General features: G+C 49.6%; 1 protein-coding gene across 3 annotated transcripts in view; it reads right to left on the bottom strand.

Moving 5' to 3' along the window:
- The window catches only part of Tnrc18 (trinucleotide repeat containing 18), a 91,787-nt gene that overhangs the window by 16,683 nt on the left and 58,324 nt on the right, over nucleotides 1-16,780 (bottom strand). For 2 of the 3 annotated variants that reach the window (XM_028755990.1, XM_028755991.1), the window contains 3 exons: nucleotides 12,606-12,884; nucleotides 7,731-7,964; nucleotides 278-801 (listed from right to left, as the gene is read on the bottom strand). In XM_028755990.1, coding sequence (XP_028611823.1) covers nucleotides 278-801; nucleotides 7,731-7,964; nucleotides 12,606-12,884 — 1,037 coding nt within the window. Of the gene's footprint in view, nucleotides 1-277; nucleotides 802-7,730; nucleotides 7,965-12,034; nucleotides 12,885-16,780 lie in introns of those variants that run through there. The other variant, XM_028755989.1, reaches the window with a different exon arrangement.

Raw genomic sequence — 16,780 nt, 5'->3', positions numbered from 1 at the left:
CACACACACACACTATACACACACCACACACATACATACTCACACACACACATACACACTCACTCACACTTACATATGTGCTGTGGTTAGAGACAAGAGTCCCCAAACCCAGAAGAAACCTTTTCTCTTTACAAGTTGATTGTGTTGGACACTTTGTTACAGTTACCTAACTCACGGTCCTGAGCATTTATTCACATTTTAAACCATTATTCTTACATGATGAGAAACTAAGACTCTCTGTCAGGAACAGGAAGAAGCAGCAAGGTTCCTCATGAACAGCAGACATGGTAGGACCTTCTATGGACACACTGCTAACATCAAAGCCATACCCTAAGGAAGGATGAAGACCAGGGGGCCTGAGCTGAGCCCTTACCTTCCTGGGGTCCTTCCTGTCCTTGGCTCGGCCGGTGTCCTTCCGTGGACTCGGGGCACCACCCCTGCCACAGCGGCTAGGCTTGGTTGCTGGCACCGTGTTGCTGGGTGCCTGGACTGCAGCGGACGCATCGTGTAAGAAGATGCGTTCACTTCTGCGTCGTGTCCACAGGTCGTCGTCACTGGCCTCTGGCCCCGCCTCAAAGCCAGGTTCCTTGGGGCCACGTATCTTCCGGGCTTTTCGTCCTTTCTCTGAGGCCAGCTTGGCCTTGTCTGGGCTGGTGGGACCAGAGGCCCGGGTGCCAGGTACGGGTGCAGCCAGAGACTGGCCTGGCTCCCCGACCCCTTTCTTGGGCCGCAGCAGCCCAGCAGGTGACTGCTTGGGAACCTTCACTTCACTCTCTGAGTCTGTATACTCGAACTCTGTGCCTGGAGGTGGGAAGGAGGAGGCAGGGACTGGTCGGTAGGTTCTCTACGGGCCCCTCTTCCCATCCACCTGGCCCTGCAAGGCCACCAGCCAGAAACCCACAGACCCATTTCACCCAGCGACACACTCTCCTGTTACCAGGAGGAGGCAAACTCAGGCTGAGAGAAGGACAAGGCCTCACCCAAGTCCCCTATCCCCTACCCCATAGCTGTTACCCACTTCTCACCCCAAGAACACCACTAAAATCTATAGGCCTTAGGCCCACATGAGGCTCACTATACTGCCTCTCAGGAAACCCCCAAAACTAGGCAGGTTGGAGCAAGGGCTGTACAGGAGGGAGTGGGGAAACCCCCAAGAAAGCCCCAAGCCTGAGGCCTATCTTCCGCTTCCTGACAGATTCCCTTCCTACTCTTGGGGTCCTTAGTCACCCAGGCCCACTCCCTGTTGAGAGGCTCCTCAGAGGCCCCTTCTTTCATTCCCTTAACAAGTCCCCACATAACAAGGACCCTCCCTCCTTATGCCTCTGTCTCTCCTCACTCTTCTACCTTTCCTGACCTTCAAGTTGCTGTTCCACTGTTCCCTCAGCCTAGGGTACAACCACCTTGACAGGAAACTCAGGTATGCTATAACCCACCTGATCTCCAGGGTGTTCCCTCTCTTCACAATTCCCTGCGGCCATCATAACAATCCTTAACAATCCATAACAAACCCCCATACTTCCAGTCTCTCCATCCACACTGTAGCCCATCCAGCCTGCCCTGGTCTAAAAGTAGCTGAGTTCTGTTCTGTTTTGTTTTGGTTTTTGGTTTTTTTGTTTGTTTGTTTGTTTTGGGTTTTTTGTTTTGTTTTGTTTGGTTTGGTTTTTTTCGAGACAGGGTTTCTCTGTATAGCCCTGGCTGTCCTGGAACTCACTCGGTAGACCAGGCTGGCCTCGAACTCAGAAATCTACCTGCCTCTGCCTCCCAAGTGCTGGGATTAAAGGTGTGCACCACTACCGCCCGGCTAATAGCTGAGTTCTTTTGGGGTCTCTCCCATCTACAAAGCTCAAAGACAGAAAGATATTATCTGTATCTGTATCTGTATCTGTATCTCTATCTATCTATCTATCTATCTATCTATCTATCTATCTATCTATCTAACCTACCTACCATCCCACAGTCAGATAGTCTATTGGGTTGACAGTCTCCTAGAAGGCCAGCAACCCCTGAAAGAGGACCTGGAGGCCCAATCCCAGCTCTTCTGACTCTCAGGCAACAGGCAGCCTGTTCACAGGGGCCTCGAGGGGAGGCCTTCTCAGAGTCAGCCACAGAGAGGCAGGGATGAGGGGGCAGGAAACCTGGTGAACAGGGAGTCCCTTCAAAGCTTAAAGACCTTGTTGATTAACTTGTTAATAAGCTTCTCCCTGATGAGATATTGAGGGAAGCAGCTGGAAGAGGGGGGATGGGGACATTCTTGTACATGAGGAGGGTTCAGGCCATACAGTCAGGCTTTAGAGTTGAGCTTTTGGGGTTATGGGGTGTGGCACTGTACTCAAAAGAGTTGCTTGCCTAGCATGTATGAAGCCCTGGGTTCCCTCACCAGCACTGCAGAAAACCTTCATGCACCACAGTGGTGCATGCATGTAATTTCAGCACTTAGGAGGCAGAGGCAGGAGGATCAGAAGTGCAAGGTCATCCTCTGTGTGTAGCTCCTTGTAGAAACACTAGATCATTCTGCATGGATCAGGTACAGAAAGCTGACTGAGACCTGGAAGAGAGCGCTCTTGGAAGAGAGGCATGCAGCTACAAGGGTCAGGTCTTAGCCTTGCACCCCCTACTCAAGAATTTGGGGGAAGGTATGGGGCACATGTGCAAGAAATGAATCCTGAGTTCGGAAATCAGAAAAGAGTAACTTAAGAATCACAAAGAAAAGAGCAAAAGAGAGGCCATTCCAAACTGTCTAGCCACACCTGTGAGTAAGCCTTCAGGCCAACCACCCAGAGAACTGCAGTACTGGAAATAAATTTGCTAGAGAGGCCTATAACTGGATGGGTCTGATTAAGACAAGTCCTGACAGGTCAACTCAGTTGTGATCCAAACTCCTGGGAAGAGAGTCTCAGTGAAGGACTGTGTAGATCAGGTAGGCCTGTGGGCATGTCTGTAGCGGATAGTCTTTATTGAGGTAACTGAGGTAGGAGGTACAGCCTACTGTGGGCAGCATCATTCCCTAGGCAGGTGGAAGTAAGCTAAGCACCAAAGCTCACACATTCATTTTCTCCCTGCTTCTTGACTGTGGTTGAAATGTGATCAGCTGTTTGAAGTTCCTGCTCACTTGACTGCCCTGCTATGATGGACTGTAAACTATGAGCTAAAATAAACTTTCTGTCCTTGTCTTTTATCAGGATAGTTTATCAAGGCAACAGAAATGCAGCTAGGACTGCCAGTACGATTCTTAGAGGTAAAGAGCATGTAACACTCTTGTAGGGGACCCAAGTTCAGTTCCCAGGATCCTCAAGGGAGGATCCTATAAGTCCAGCTTCTGGCAACATCTCTGGCCTCTGTCCACTGCACTCATGTGCACATACTCTCTCTCTCTCTCACACATACACAATTAAAAAGTCTTTTTTTTCTTTTTCTTTTTTTTTTTTTGGTTTTTCGAGACAGGGTTTCTCTGTGTCTTCCTGGCTGTCCTGGAACTCACTCTGTAGACCAGGCTGGCCTCGAACTCAGAAATCTACCTGCCTCTGCCTTCCAAGTGCTGGGATTAAAGGTGTGTGCCACCACTGCCTGGCCCAATTAAGAAGTCTTTTAGAACAAAAAGGAAAAGTTTATTATTAATTCCTCAACGGGCTAAACAAACTTCCCAAATTGCCTAGCAATTCAAGTATAGAAGAATTAAAAATTTCCTCACACACAAAAAAGAAAAAAGAAAAAAAAAACAGCACACAGCATTAGCTACAAAAGCCTAAAATTGGAAGCAACTCAAATACGCATCCAGTACCAAGTAGATGTGGTTCAGAGCTGTAAAAACATGGTGTCCTAGCAACTGTCACTATGACGAGCTACAAAATCAAAATGAAAGATGCCAAAACACACAGGGGTAAGTACTACAGGGCCTACGTCATTCTACGTACTGTCAGGAATAGGTAAATACCAAAAGAAGGAAGAAATAGTTGGCTAGAACTAGAGGATCTATTCATTTAATTGCTGGAAGGGAGGGAGGCAGGAGGATGCACAATACATGTATGGAGATCTCCCCTCCCATCATGCACTGTGACATACATGTCCATTATACATATCACCTACACGATCGTAATACATTTTAAAAAAAAAAAAATTGAAAAAAGAAAACCAAAATCACCATGGAGTATCATATGAAAGTAGATTTTAGAACAAAACATAATCCCAGAGAGGAGAAAGGAACACTTCTTAACAGTGATGCTCAAGAGAATAACAAAATAATCAAAAACTTGTATGCCCTCAATAACAGAGCTACAAATGCATACAGCAAAAACTGATACAATGAAAAGAAGCAATAGCGAATTGTACAAATTACAGTTATAGATCTTAACGTTTATCTCCATGGAAATTTACAATGGAAAGAGTAAATCTGAACTGGGGAGAATCACCCTGGTGTGACTAATGGTTAATAGAATATCCGTACACACCATGTGTTTGCACATTACGTGTTGACCTCCTAGGAAGTACCATAGAGCTACAAATTAATTTCCTTTTTCATTGAAATTATTGAATGTACTTTCCAACTAGAATGGAACCCAAGCAGAGATCCACAAGATGACCAAGCAACTACCCTCAGATGTCTGGAGAATAAATAACTGTGAGTCATCGCCGGATCAAAGCGGAAATCACAAGAGAGATTTTGAAAGGTTCCTGAATAATGAGCATCCGACAAACATCAAGATGTGTGAGATGCAACTGAGGCTGTGCTTTCACAGAGGTTTGTGTCTTTGAACAATGGTTCTATTAGAGAAGAATAACGTCTCTAATCAGTGACCCAAGAGGCTACCTGAAATACAGGAAGTAGCTGCACATGACTGACACACCCAAGAAATCGAAGGGAGTGAGGAACAGCAATCAATGAACCTAGGCTGGCCAGATGGCTCAGCAAGTAAGGAAGCTTGCCCATCAGGACTCATGACCTGGATTCAACCCCTGGAACCCGGGCAGTGGAGAGAACCAACTCCAGAAAGCTGTCTTCTGATCTTCACACAAGTACTAAGGTATATATATATATATATATATATATATATATATATATATATACACAAACAAACAAAAAACCAAATGTAACAAGAGACAGAATGAAGGGGGAGAGGAATTGATAAAACAGGGAAGCTGTAGCCAGGCTGATCAAGGGAGAGTGTATCAGCAATAAAAGAAGATAAATTACTACCGACCCCACAGACATTACAAGTAATGGGGTTGGGGTGAGGGACACTGGCTAGACAGATGGCTTAGTGGTTAAGAGCACTGGCTGCTCTTCCAGAGGTCCTGAGTTCAATTCCCAGCACCCACATGGTGGCTCACAACCATCTATAATGCCAGGTCCATGGGATCTGATGTTTTCTTCTGACCTCCATGGGCACCAGGCACACAAGTGGTACACACACACACACACACACACACACACACACACACACAGGCACACAGACAAAAGACCCACCGACATAAAAGTGTGATGGGGCTGTAGAAAGGGTTCAGCAGATAAGAGTGCTTGCTGCTCTTGCAGAGGAGTCTGATTCATGTTGGCTTCCATGCTAAGAAGCAGTCTCGTAATCTAGTAACAAGCCATACATCTGATACCTCGAGCTGGATACCACTGAATCAAGTACTGAGAGACTTGTGTCTCTAAAAGACATTAAGAAGTAAGTTGTCAAGGGAAACCTTTGTTACCATTTCCTGGTGATGATTGTGACCTAACAGACGACAAGAAGAGACTAAAATATCTTCTGCTATCTTCAGAGGAACCCACAGAATCGTGCACCTGCCCAACTGGCTGGAGAATGTTATGCGTATAGCTGCCCCAGTGGCAAGGTTTCCTTTTGAATCTAGAAGTTGCCGCTGGAGAAATCTGGATATAAAATGTCACAAATCGAAGGAGAGGAGAGGTGGCCTGTACTAGGTCTGGTTTGGAGGTTGACACACCAAACACTAGATGACTTCATAAATTATCTATGAATATTATCTATGAAAATGCCCAAAGCTCTAAAGATGAAAAAGAGGACAAGTCTGCCTCAGGATACTTCGGTAGAACTTCCAGAAGGATTTGCGTACACAAGACTAGAGCAAACTACGAGCTAGAAAAATGGAGGAAGGGTTGAAGAAGCATGAACAAACAACTAGGGGCCGGCAAGATGGCACAACAGAAAAGGGGGTCTGCCACAAAGCCTGGTGACCTGAGTTCTAGTCCCAGAACCTTTGACCTTGGGGGTGTCTACTCTGGCATGTGTGCACCCGGAAACATACATGCAAAGTAAACCAAAGTATAATTTTTTAAAAAATGCTTTAAATAGTTCATTTGAGTGGTGGTACATATGATCAAGATACATGTGTCAAAGTATAAATAAATGCTTATCTGTAGGGGATGGTTCAGATGCTAAGGTCCTACTCCCCAATTGGTTCTTGATCTATCAATAAAGATGCCAGGGGCTAATTACTGAGCAGAAGGAAAGAGGCAGAACTGCTGGGTCCCCGCAGGCAAGCTAAAAGATGCAGAAAGAGGAAGGGGGATCTTGACCACGCTTCCGAGGGAAAAAAGGTGACCAGTCATGTGAGATCTCGGGCTGAGCCGCCATAGGCTGCTTCCTTAGGCGGGAAATTAGAAAGTCAACTAAGTGGAGTTTTGGGTTGTTGAACAAGGAGAAGGTAACCAGGACACTAAGATTAAGAGGTGCTAAGAGTACTGAGGAGGACATGATAGCTACAGGAGATTAGAAGAGCCCACCAATGGAGCCAATAACGCAGGCTGTGACTGAGAAACGCGTGTGTCTGTGACTTTCCTTGGCGGATCCAATATTCTCTGGATGGGGGACTGGTAGTGTGGTCTGCCCAGAGCTTAAAGCAGGGTAGCAAAAACTACACTCATCTATGGGAAACAAAATTTCCAGGAAACTTCAAAGAAGCCTGGCCCTTGTTGCACACAGCCTCTGTCAGAAGGTCTCGTGCTTGCTCCACAACCCCTACTTGAGAAAGGGACTAATACTCCAGGCTGGTCTCCAGCTTGCTGTATGTTATAGCTGAGGGTGACCTTGAACCCCTGATCCTCCTGCCTCCTAAGTGCTGGGATTGCAGGCATGTACCACTGCATCTGGCTTACGGGATGCTGGAGATAGATACAGAATGCAGGGATCTTCGGGCCTAGCAAACACTGTACCAACTCAGCTACAGATCACCAGCCCCAGGAACCGTGTCTACTCTGATGGACTCATGAGGGACACAGGGCCCAGACTCAAGGATGTAACAGAAGTGAGGAAGGGTCAGCTGAGCCTCCAGCCCCAATGTTGACATCATAACCTCAGCCCACTAAGGGAGAACAAGCCTCAGCCTGCCAACCCTGACTCCTCCAGCCACCAGCTTCAAGCCACTGAGGCCACTCCCGACTCACTGGACTCAGAGAACTTCTCCAGTGACACAGACAGAATGTTTTCCCTTCCTCTTCTTTCTGTATCTCTCTCTCTGTCACTATGCTTTTCACTAGCCTAGTGGCCTCTAGTCACCAGGCCTAGGTCAAGGCCTTGCCTGAGCTCCTGGAGACCTTTGAAGTACTAGCATCTTTAATAAAGGCATGAGGATGAAGAAAGCCACTCTAATGTGACGGCACCTCTTGTCAGGTGATCAAAGCTCCACCCTGCTCTCCCGCCCACCACTGAGCCTCAGTCTCTTTATCTCTGTGATAGGCCCACAGCACCCACTTTGCAACCAATGATGCTCACCCATCAAGCTCTGCCGTTCTTCCTTCTTCCGGGCCTTCTGCTCAGCTTCCAGCTGCACCACAGACAGGGGTGGCCCAACGACAGGGCTGGGGAGAGCGCTGGCTGCAAAGCGAGCCAGCAGGCCCAGCCCACTCTCCTCCAGGCTTGGCGACAGGGCCTGTTCCCCGGCACCCAGCCTATAGCTACCAACGCCTTCCTCGTCCTCGTCTTCCTCCTCCTCTTCTGAGCTGTCATCTGGCATGCAGAAAACAAGGAGCGAGTGAGAGCCCTGAGCTGGGTGCAGGCTGCCCCCCACCTCCTCCCACCGCCCACCCTGGCTCCAGTTTCTGTCCTCACCAAGGGTCATCAGGAGAGGGTCCAGAACCAGCCCACAGTCCCACCCATGGCCCGTGACCTCTACCAGTCACCCACACAGGGGCAGCCTGGGGAAGGAAGAGGGGTGGCTCTGGGTATTGGGATGGGCTTCTGGGAGGGCAGCACCGACATGCACCTGTGCTGTAGGTGGGGGGACAGACACACAGACAGACAAAGACAGGAGACAGCGCTCGTCACGGTCCACACACACACACGCACATACACACACCCCGACATAGACATGGAGGCTGAGAAAGGAAGCAGGAAAGAAGAGAAAGGCAGAGGAGGGGAAAGGAGGGGGGAAGGCTGGGCTCAGGCTGGGGGATCTAGACAAGGGGCCTGTAGCATTTTGGTCAGCCAGAGGTCAGGGGGCTGTTGGTAGAAAGCAGAATCTGATCTCTTCCTGGAGACTAGGGAACCCCCATAGTCTTATTCCTGAGCAGAGCTAGAATCTAGCACCCCCATGCTAGGAAGCCTCTTTGACCCCGGGGTGACCCTCCAGCCCATCGACCCAGCTAAGAGGGTCCGCATCCTGTGTGCCATGGTCTGGTGTGGTGTATGTCTGTGGTCTAAGCATTGAGGCTGAGGCAGGAAGACTCTAAATTCAAAGCCAGCCAGGGCTACAGAGTAAGAGAGTAAGACCCTATTTCAAAAAGAAAAGAGAAACAGTGCCAGCTACAGATGTGAGCTCACACTGCCCTGCGGGTGGGCAGACCAGCCCACTCTGCAATAGGGAGGGTTCCTAAGACCAAACCCTCAGGCAGCAGTGGAGTCTAAACCTGTCCAGCCAGGGTTCTGCTGGGTCAGAGGCCAGTTTCACTCCAGTAACTGACCCCACTGGCTCAAAGGCTGACAGCCCCTGCTAGGATGGGCAATGGGGCTGGCTCACAGAAAACAAACCTCAACACTCCCCTAGGCATGCAACAAAATTCTCTACCAGATGGTGATGATGCCCTAAGGGACAGACTGGCTTATGACCTTTCAAGGGAAATAGCACCAAGGTAAACACCAGGTGTGATCTACCTCGAGGGCCTGTGCACTGGGGCCCAGGTAGGGCTGGGAGGTTACTCTAGTCTAGTAAGCCATGTTAAGATACACACATCCAAGATGTGAGGCCTGGACAGGGTGATCAAATACTGCTTTGTCTGCTAAGGCCCATCCCACAGCTTGGTTAGATAAACTATCGGCCAAGGTGCACCAGCTGTGAGTTCTAACCAGCGTGTCTATGACAGGGAATTTTAGCTTCTGAAGAACCAGCCAGCTCGGGAGGGGAGGTGGGACTAGCTAACAAGGGTCTGCATAAGGGCTAGAGAGAGGAGAGAGAGAGAGAGAGAGAGAGAGATAGAGAGAGAGAGAGAGAGAGACGGAGGGAGAGAAAGGGAGAGGAAGTTGGCTAAGAGGGTGCAAGGCGGGAGGTGTTCCCAGAGCGATGGATGAAGCAGGCTGGGGATACCAGCGGGGCAGGCAGGGGCAGGCAGGCAGTGCGCACTTGCGATCAGTCACATTGCGACGTCACATGGTTCTGTCTCCGCCCCAGTGGGCCACAGCGGCAAAGCAGGCTAAGTGTAGGCAGACTTTTTTTTTTCGGCAGCCTGGGTAATCTCACATCAGGGCTCCCTGGAGCTGGCCAATTTGGGTAGGGTGGGCAGGGGATGGGGAGGGTGGCTGGCTGGGATGGGGATTAGGAATGTCCCCTTTCTAAAAACTCCCCCTCTGTCCTGGCTGCTCAGGTGTGGAGACTGGAAGTCCTGAACATTCTTTCCAGAAGGATTCTGGGGCAGTAGGCTTCACCAGCAGGGAGGCAAGTTTGCGTCCCTGCTCTGGGTTTCCGAGGGACACCGTCAGATCCCAGAAAGCCAGGAGCAAATTGGTCTCAGCAGTTTGATGCTGCAGAACATTCCAAAAGGCAGAAATTTCCCCAAGAGAGGAACTGAATTATCCTGAGGTCTCCTGTGGCCCTCACAATGAGGTGCTTGTCAAGACTCATGCAGTGTCTGATCAGACCATCATCTATGAGGACAAGGAGACCTGAGAGACCTTGCAGGACAGGGGGTGTCAAGAATTTCTGGAATTGTCTATACCTGGATCCACAGAGCTTGCCAAGGGTAGAGGGGGAGAAAAGTCCCAACAACGACTCAAGGGAATGAAGGAGGAGAAAAAAAATTTAATGTCAATATATATGTTTTTTTAAAATCCTGGCTCAGGGCAAGGGGTTATGGGTAATTGAGTTCCCCAAACCTGGTAAAAGTCAAAGTGATATGCTGCCGCCAGACCCGGTGGGGGCAGACCCCGAGGAGGGGGGGATAAACAGAGAATAGAAAAGGAAAATGTTTTTTGCCTACCTACGGAGAAACGAGCCAGGCTCGGACTCAAACTCAGTAACCCGCTACGCCGTCTGCCCTACTCCCAGCCTTCGCTTTGCGTCCAAGTGCAGCGTGAGAGCAAATGCGAGAGACCGAAACAGACACTCAAAGCATCATGGGTAGGGGTCAAGGGTTGGAGGGATGGTCAAGCTGCTGGTAGGAGAAAGCAGACATACTAGAAAAGCCACGCCAATTAAATGTTTTAGTACCAAGGGGGCAGGAAGGCCCTGTTACCCAAACATCCCTTCTGAGACCTCATTGGCCAGTTTTGCTTTGAATGGTAGAGGCAAGCTAGGGAACCATGCCCTGGTCTTCGCCTCTCCAAATCCTCTGGCTGGGCTGTTGTCCCTTGGTACTGACTAGGGGGCCTGGGGATGCCTGATTCTGTGTGGTCTATGCTGGAACAGGAGAGGCTCAAAAACTTCAAGGCTGGGACCCTGATTCTCAGGGCATGTAGGGAAGGGCAGAGGTACCCACCCCAAGTCATAGGGAGAGAACAGGGGAGTAACCGGTCTTACACACAGAAGACCAGGGTAGGGAAGCCCACACAGAAAGCAGGCAGCCTCTTTGTGGCCCAGGTTGTGCTGACTCTGGTATTACAGGAACAGCCCAAAAGGCACCAGGTCCCTTTGTACTGTCACTTGGTCACCCCAAAACCCGCCTCTGCCAATTTGGACTGCTGGTGTTTGAGGAAAGGAGGCGGGAACTGAAGGAAACCTGGTAAGAGCAGAGTCCTGGTCCCAGGTTGCTATGACCCTCCTCCCCACGGCCGGGCACGGCCAGGGCCATGCTCAGGGAGCGGTGACATGGTGCTAGCCATCCAGGCAATTTCAAACTCTAGCTCTAAGGGGGATGTACCCTGAAGCAGCCCCTGGCTAAGGAGTGATGCCCAATTTCTTCCCTGGCGGGGACATTTTCTGATTGAAGGGTCTGCGGGCATACGAATTTCTAACTGTGGGCTCCAATTCTGACGTTGGAAAAGTGGGAGCCAGAATGTTCTTTTGGGGGTGGGGCCTGTAGGCTGAGCTGAAGGCCAAACAGAACTCAGTCCAGCAACCCCAAGAAATAGCATTTTGACCCTCAACTCGGCAACCAAGCCAACACTTTCAAATTGAACAAGGAAGAGAAAAAACAAAAACCCAAAAATACCAAACTCAAGGAGATGGCCAATAGGCCTTGACTCTGAACTGCCCGCATGCCCTTCAAAACAGAAAGATGTGTTAGCAAACAAGTACTGGTAAGTTAATTGTTGTTCTTGTAGGATTTGGGTTTTTTTTTTTTTAAACCACAGGTGGGAAGTAGCAGAAGCTTCCAGGAGAATAAAACACAGACAAGCAGCTTAAAAGAAAAAAAAACAAAACAAAACAAAACAGAGGGATGATACAACACTGGACTGTACACCTGAGAATGGAATGAGTGCCGGGGATACCAGGGATATTTGAATAACAGAAAAGCAGTCCACCATGTCTATGGCTTCTAGAGTGGGGACGAGAGTGGGAAGAGAGGAGGGGGAAGGAGGGATGAATGGAGGGGGGACGGCAACCTGACGTCTAGTTAAGGACATAGCAAGAGAAACGAGGCACACAGTTTAGTTAAAAATGAACTCGGTATGTTTAATAAAGCTTGGTATTACCAAAATCGCGGTACAAACAGCAAGTCACACGCCCACACAACAAGTCCCTCTTTGTTTTTTTGTTTTTTGTTTTTTTTTACAAAGTGCTCCTTTGGGCCTCCACCAGGCTCGTGCCAAGAGAAAACCGAGGCCGGCCAGGGGATCTGGAGAAGGTAAGGTTAGGCTTTTGGATTGGGGGTGGGGGTGGGGCTTGGGGAGGACTAGTGGGGTGCAGAGGGAAGAGGATGAGAAATTCTGGGAGACTAAAAACAAGTCCGCGTAAGAGCTCCCTAAGGGCTGGCCAACGGTGTTATCACAAGTTTAAGTAAAAATAAAAAGCAAACACAAACCAAAAATATAGGCAGATAGGGCAGGCTACGCTGCCAAAAACCTAGACGGCTACAGCCATCCCTGCTGTGTGCACACACTCTCGCACGCTCGCTTGCTCTCTCTCTCTCTCTCTCTCTCTCTCTCTCTCTCTTTCTCTCTCCTACTCACTCTCGCTCTAAAAACACGGAAGGTTATTTTGTGTTTGGCACTAGTAACCTTGATCAAAGGAGTCGTCCTCTGAAGAGTCGCTGAAGGAGGAACGGGCCTCGGCCTCTCGGAGCAGCAAACAAAACGACTGCTTCCTGCTGCTGGCCACCTTGGGTTTCAAAGTCCGGGGGCCTGCCAGGCCCCTCTTGGTCAGCTTAGGGCCTGTGGCTGGCTTGCTGTTCTTGGGCATTATGCCACACAGGAGGGACGAGGTCAGTTTGCAGCTGGAGGGGCCCTGGGCAGACCACTCATTCTTCAGGAAGTCTTCGTCTTCATCTGAGTCCGTATCTGTAGTCAAAGTAGGTTTTGTTTATTTTTATGTATGTAGGTGTGTGTGTGTGTGTGTATGTGTCTGTGTGTGTGTGTTCACATGTGTGTGAATGTGTATGGGAACCAGAGATCAACCCTGACCATGGCTTCTCAAATGCCTGCTATCTTCTTAGAATGTTACTATATTTTATTCTGGTCTATGTTCCTGTGTTTATGTCTAGGGACATGAGCATGCCAGGGAACACAGGGGAGAGTCAGGACAACTTGTGTGAGTCAGTTCTTTCCCTATTCTATGGGTTGTGGGACTGAACTTGGCCTTGGTGGCAAGTGCCTTTTCCCCTTCTCAGTGACCCCACCTTGGTTTTTGAGACAGTCTCTCAAAGGGACCTGGGACTTGCCATGGAACCAAGGCCATGTCTGTGTCTGTCCAGCATGGGGGATCAGGAACATACGCCTTCCTGCCTGTCTTTCCTGCTGGGGCTGGGATTGAACCTGGGTCCTCATGCTCGCACAGCAAGCACTATACCCACTGAGCCATCCTCCCAGCACTTCAAAGTATGTTCTGAAATAGGTTAAGTTGTGGGGCCCAAGGAGGAAAGTGCTGGTGTCTTTTTTTTCCTGTCAGTGGCCCTGAAAGTAGATGTGGTGGAACTCAGTGCCAATTGCCCGCAGGCCTGGGCATGCCTGCTGGCCCAGCTCTCCTCTGATCTGGCACGTATAGCTTGGCTTGCCCTGCTGAGAGGTGAACCGGGCCCTTTCCACTGCTGCCATCATCCACCTCGGGCATATACACTTCTCCAGTCACAGGGCGGGGGCAATGACACCCGAGCAACTTTTAGAGGAATGTGATAGCCACAATATCTACTGGCCGGGAGCATGTTGTTCCCTCCAGCCTACAGATGTCATACAGCCCAGTGGCTGTTTTGAGAAGAGGTCATGGGTGACAAGGACCAATCCTATGCCTCTCTTCCCAGCAACTTGCTCAACTTCTCAGCAACAGTAGATTGGCATGGGCTGCAGGTGAGGGTACTCATGCCAATGGAATGAATTATTCCTCAGCCAGCCCTGCCCTTCCCCCATCCCCTCTTTCCCATCAGACGGCTGGCCGATCACTTCACTGCCGATGGCTTTCTCTAAGTCTCTGGTCTAAACACACAATTGTGTCGCCAGGGTTGGGAAATGAGCCCAGTAGAAGAGAGGCTCTTTGGTCCTTTCCAACTTCAACCCAAATATACACCATCTTGATCTGTTGCTGGGCTGTTGAGCAAGATGAGAAGAAAGGGCCCCAAAGCCAAGACAGAAATCCTTGATCTGCTAAAAACCCACACAGAACAAGATAACATGAATACACACAGCTAGAGCCTGGCGGTGCCTAACATCTTCAAGTCCAAGAGGAACACGCAGGGGCACAAATGTCCCCTAACACCACCGTACCAATAAACTCCACTCTCCACCACAACTAGGATCCACCCTACAGGGGGGCCACCAAACCACCAGTCCTTTACCATAACACTTTTCCATGTTCCTACACCGACACACACACACACACACACACACACACGTATCACAATGCACACGTATGGAAGAGAGACAGTACCTGGCTCACTCCTTCCACTGTGGTTCTGAGGACTGGACTCAGGTTTGCAAGCTTACCTGTAAATGCTAACCACTGTACCACCATCCCCTCTCATGTGTTCTAACTTGTTCCTTCCAAGGCCAGAGAGGCCTGGAAGTGACATTCTGCTGACCCGGCCTTCAGTAAAAATACATCAGGTATGACACGACATTCATGCCTTCCGGCCCCAAATGGAAAAGCAAGAGGTTACGCTCCCTTCCACTTCCTGCCACAGCCCCTCAAGCTCCCTCTCTTCCTGTGCCTGTCCAGGATAGAGACTAAGGGACCAAACTATTTGGATGTGAGGGACACAGCTACTAACCTGATCTAACATGCTCCTGGTGCACAAGGCTAAAGGGGTGGGTGGACCTCATACCCATTGGAGTATCGTTGGTCCTAGAGACAGACCCCTCAAGGTCAAAGACAACCAAAGCTGTACCTGATTCACATAACACAGCACCTTAACCCTACGGCCGGCACAGTCCAACTCCCTGAACGTGAGCTACTCACACCCGGGAAGCCAAGGGCAATGTCTGAACTCCAAAGCCCATAAAACTGTGAATTTAAACTGTGTGCCAGGTGCGTTCCTTTAATCCCAGCACTCAGGAGGCACAGGCAGAGAGAGCTCTGTGAGTTCAAGGCTAGCCTTACCTATATATATAGTGAAGTCTAAGCGCACCAAGGCTACACCATGAGACCATCTTTTGAAAGACAGAGAAAAAAAGAAAGGAAGGGAGAGAGAGAAAAGAGGAGAGGGAAGGGGAGGGGAGAAAAAGAACAGGAGACACTGAGCTGAAGATGTGGTCCAGCATTTGTTCTTCTAGACAACCAACCCAGGTTCTGTTCTCAGAACCTACATGGTAACTCACAGTCGTCTGTAACTCTAGCTCTAGAGAATCCAACACCCTATTCTGACCTTCGGACACATCCATATGCACTCATGTGTGTGCGCATACACACACACACACACACACACACACACACACACGCGTGCACTCACACACACACACACACACACACACACAAATAAATCATTTTTTAAAGCAAGCAAAGTCCACTAAGGAAGCTGGGCTCGGTGGCACGCGTTCGCTATCCCAGCGCTCAGGTGGTAAAGGCGAGTGGATTGAAAACTCAAGTTCAGACCAGCAACAGTTACACAAAGAGACAGAAAGGAGAGGCAGACACAGGAAGGAAACTTAGGGCTGGAGAGGTGCTCCTATCTGGAAGTTTCTAGATCCAGCTCCACCTAGATCAATCTCCCAGCATTTCCAGCACACAACAGAGAAGAAGCACGAATTGTCTCTTTTTTCAGCTGACATTCAAACTCATTTACACACACATCTCCCAGGAAACAGGGTCTAGCCCAGTCTAAAATGCAGCGAATCTGACAGGATATAAGCAAACCCTGCAGACACCACGTCAACCTCTGTGACACAGACAGAAGCCCCTCCTGTCTGTCCAAGCAGCCACCTCCTTGTTCCGGTCTAAGACATCAGGATCTATCCATACAGAAGGAGTGTGCACCTCTTCTGGTCGGCAGGGCCCAGGCCCACAAGAGGCCAAGGAGAGCTGCCTTGCTCTGAAAACCCACAGGGCAGTCTTGACTTGAATGGAAGAAAAGCTCAGACTGTCCCTTGTCCTGTAGGCTGCTCCATGTCCCTGGCTCCCTAGTCACACACGGCTACTGTAGTAGACAAGGCCAGAGTGAGGGCACGTCTGACCATGGCAGCGAGCTGTAACGGGCACGTGGGTCAGACAAGACCTGGTCCATCTCAGTTTGTCTCTTCCTACCTAGGCACTTACTTTCCTCTCCCAATCCCTCCAAAACCCACTAACACCCATTTGTGGGCATGTGTGGATGTGCCGGTTGTGTGGGTGTATGGATGTATAGACGTGTGTGGGTGTGTAGAGTGTGTGCGTGTATGGATGTGTGTGGATGTGTGGATTGTGTGGATGTTCGGGTTGTGTGAGTGTGTGGATGAGTAGACGTGTGTGGATGTGTAGACGTGTGTGGGTGTGGATGTGTGTAGACACATGGATGTGCGGGTTGTGTGGCTGTGTGGGTGTGTAGACATGTGTGGGTGTGTAGACAAGTATGGATGTGTGGGTATGTGGATGTGTGGACATGTGTGGGTGTGTGGATGTGTGAGTGTGTGGACATGTGTGGGTGTGTGGATGTGTGGGTGTGTGGATGTGTGAGTGTGTGGACATGTGTGGGTGTGTAGACAAGTATGGATGTGTGGGTGTGTGGATGTGTGGGTGTGTGGATGTGTGGGTGTGTGGGTGTGTGGGTGTGTGA

Source organism: Grammomys surdaster, unplaced genomic scaffold, assembly GCF_004785775.1.
Source record: "Grammomys surdaster isolate TR1022 unplaced genomic scaffold, NIH_TR_1.0 126109, whole genome shotgun sequence".
Taxonomy (NCBI): domain Eukaryota; kingdom Metazoa; phylum Chordata; class Mammalia; order Rodentia; family Muridae; genus Grammomys; species Grammomys surdaster.
The sequence above is the reverse complement of the archived record's forward strand: the minus strand, read 5'-3'. Positions and strand labels throughout refer to the sequence as shown.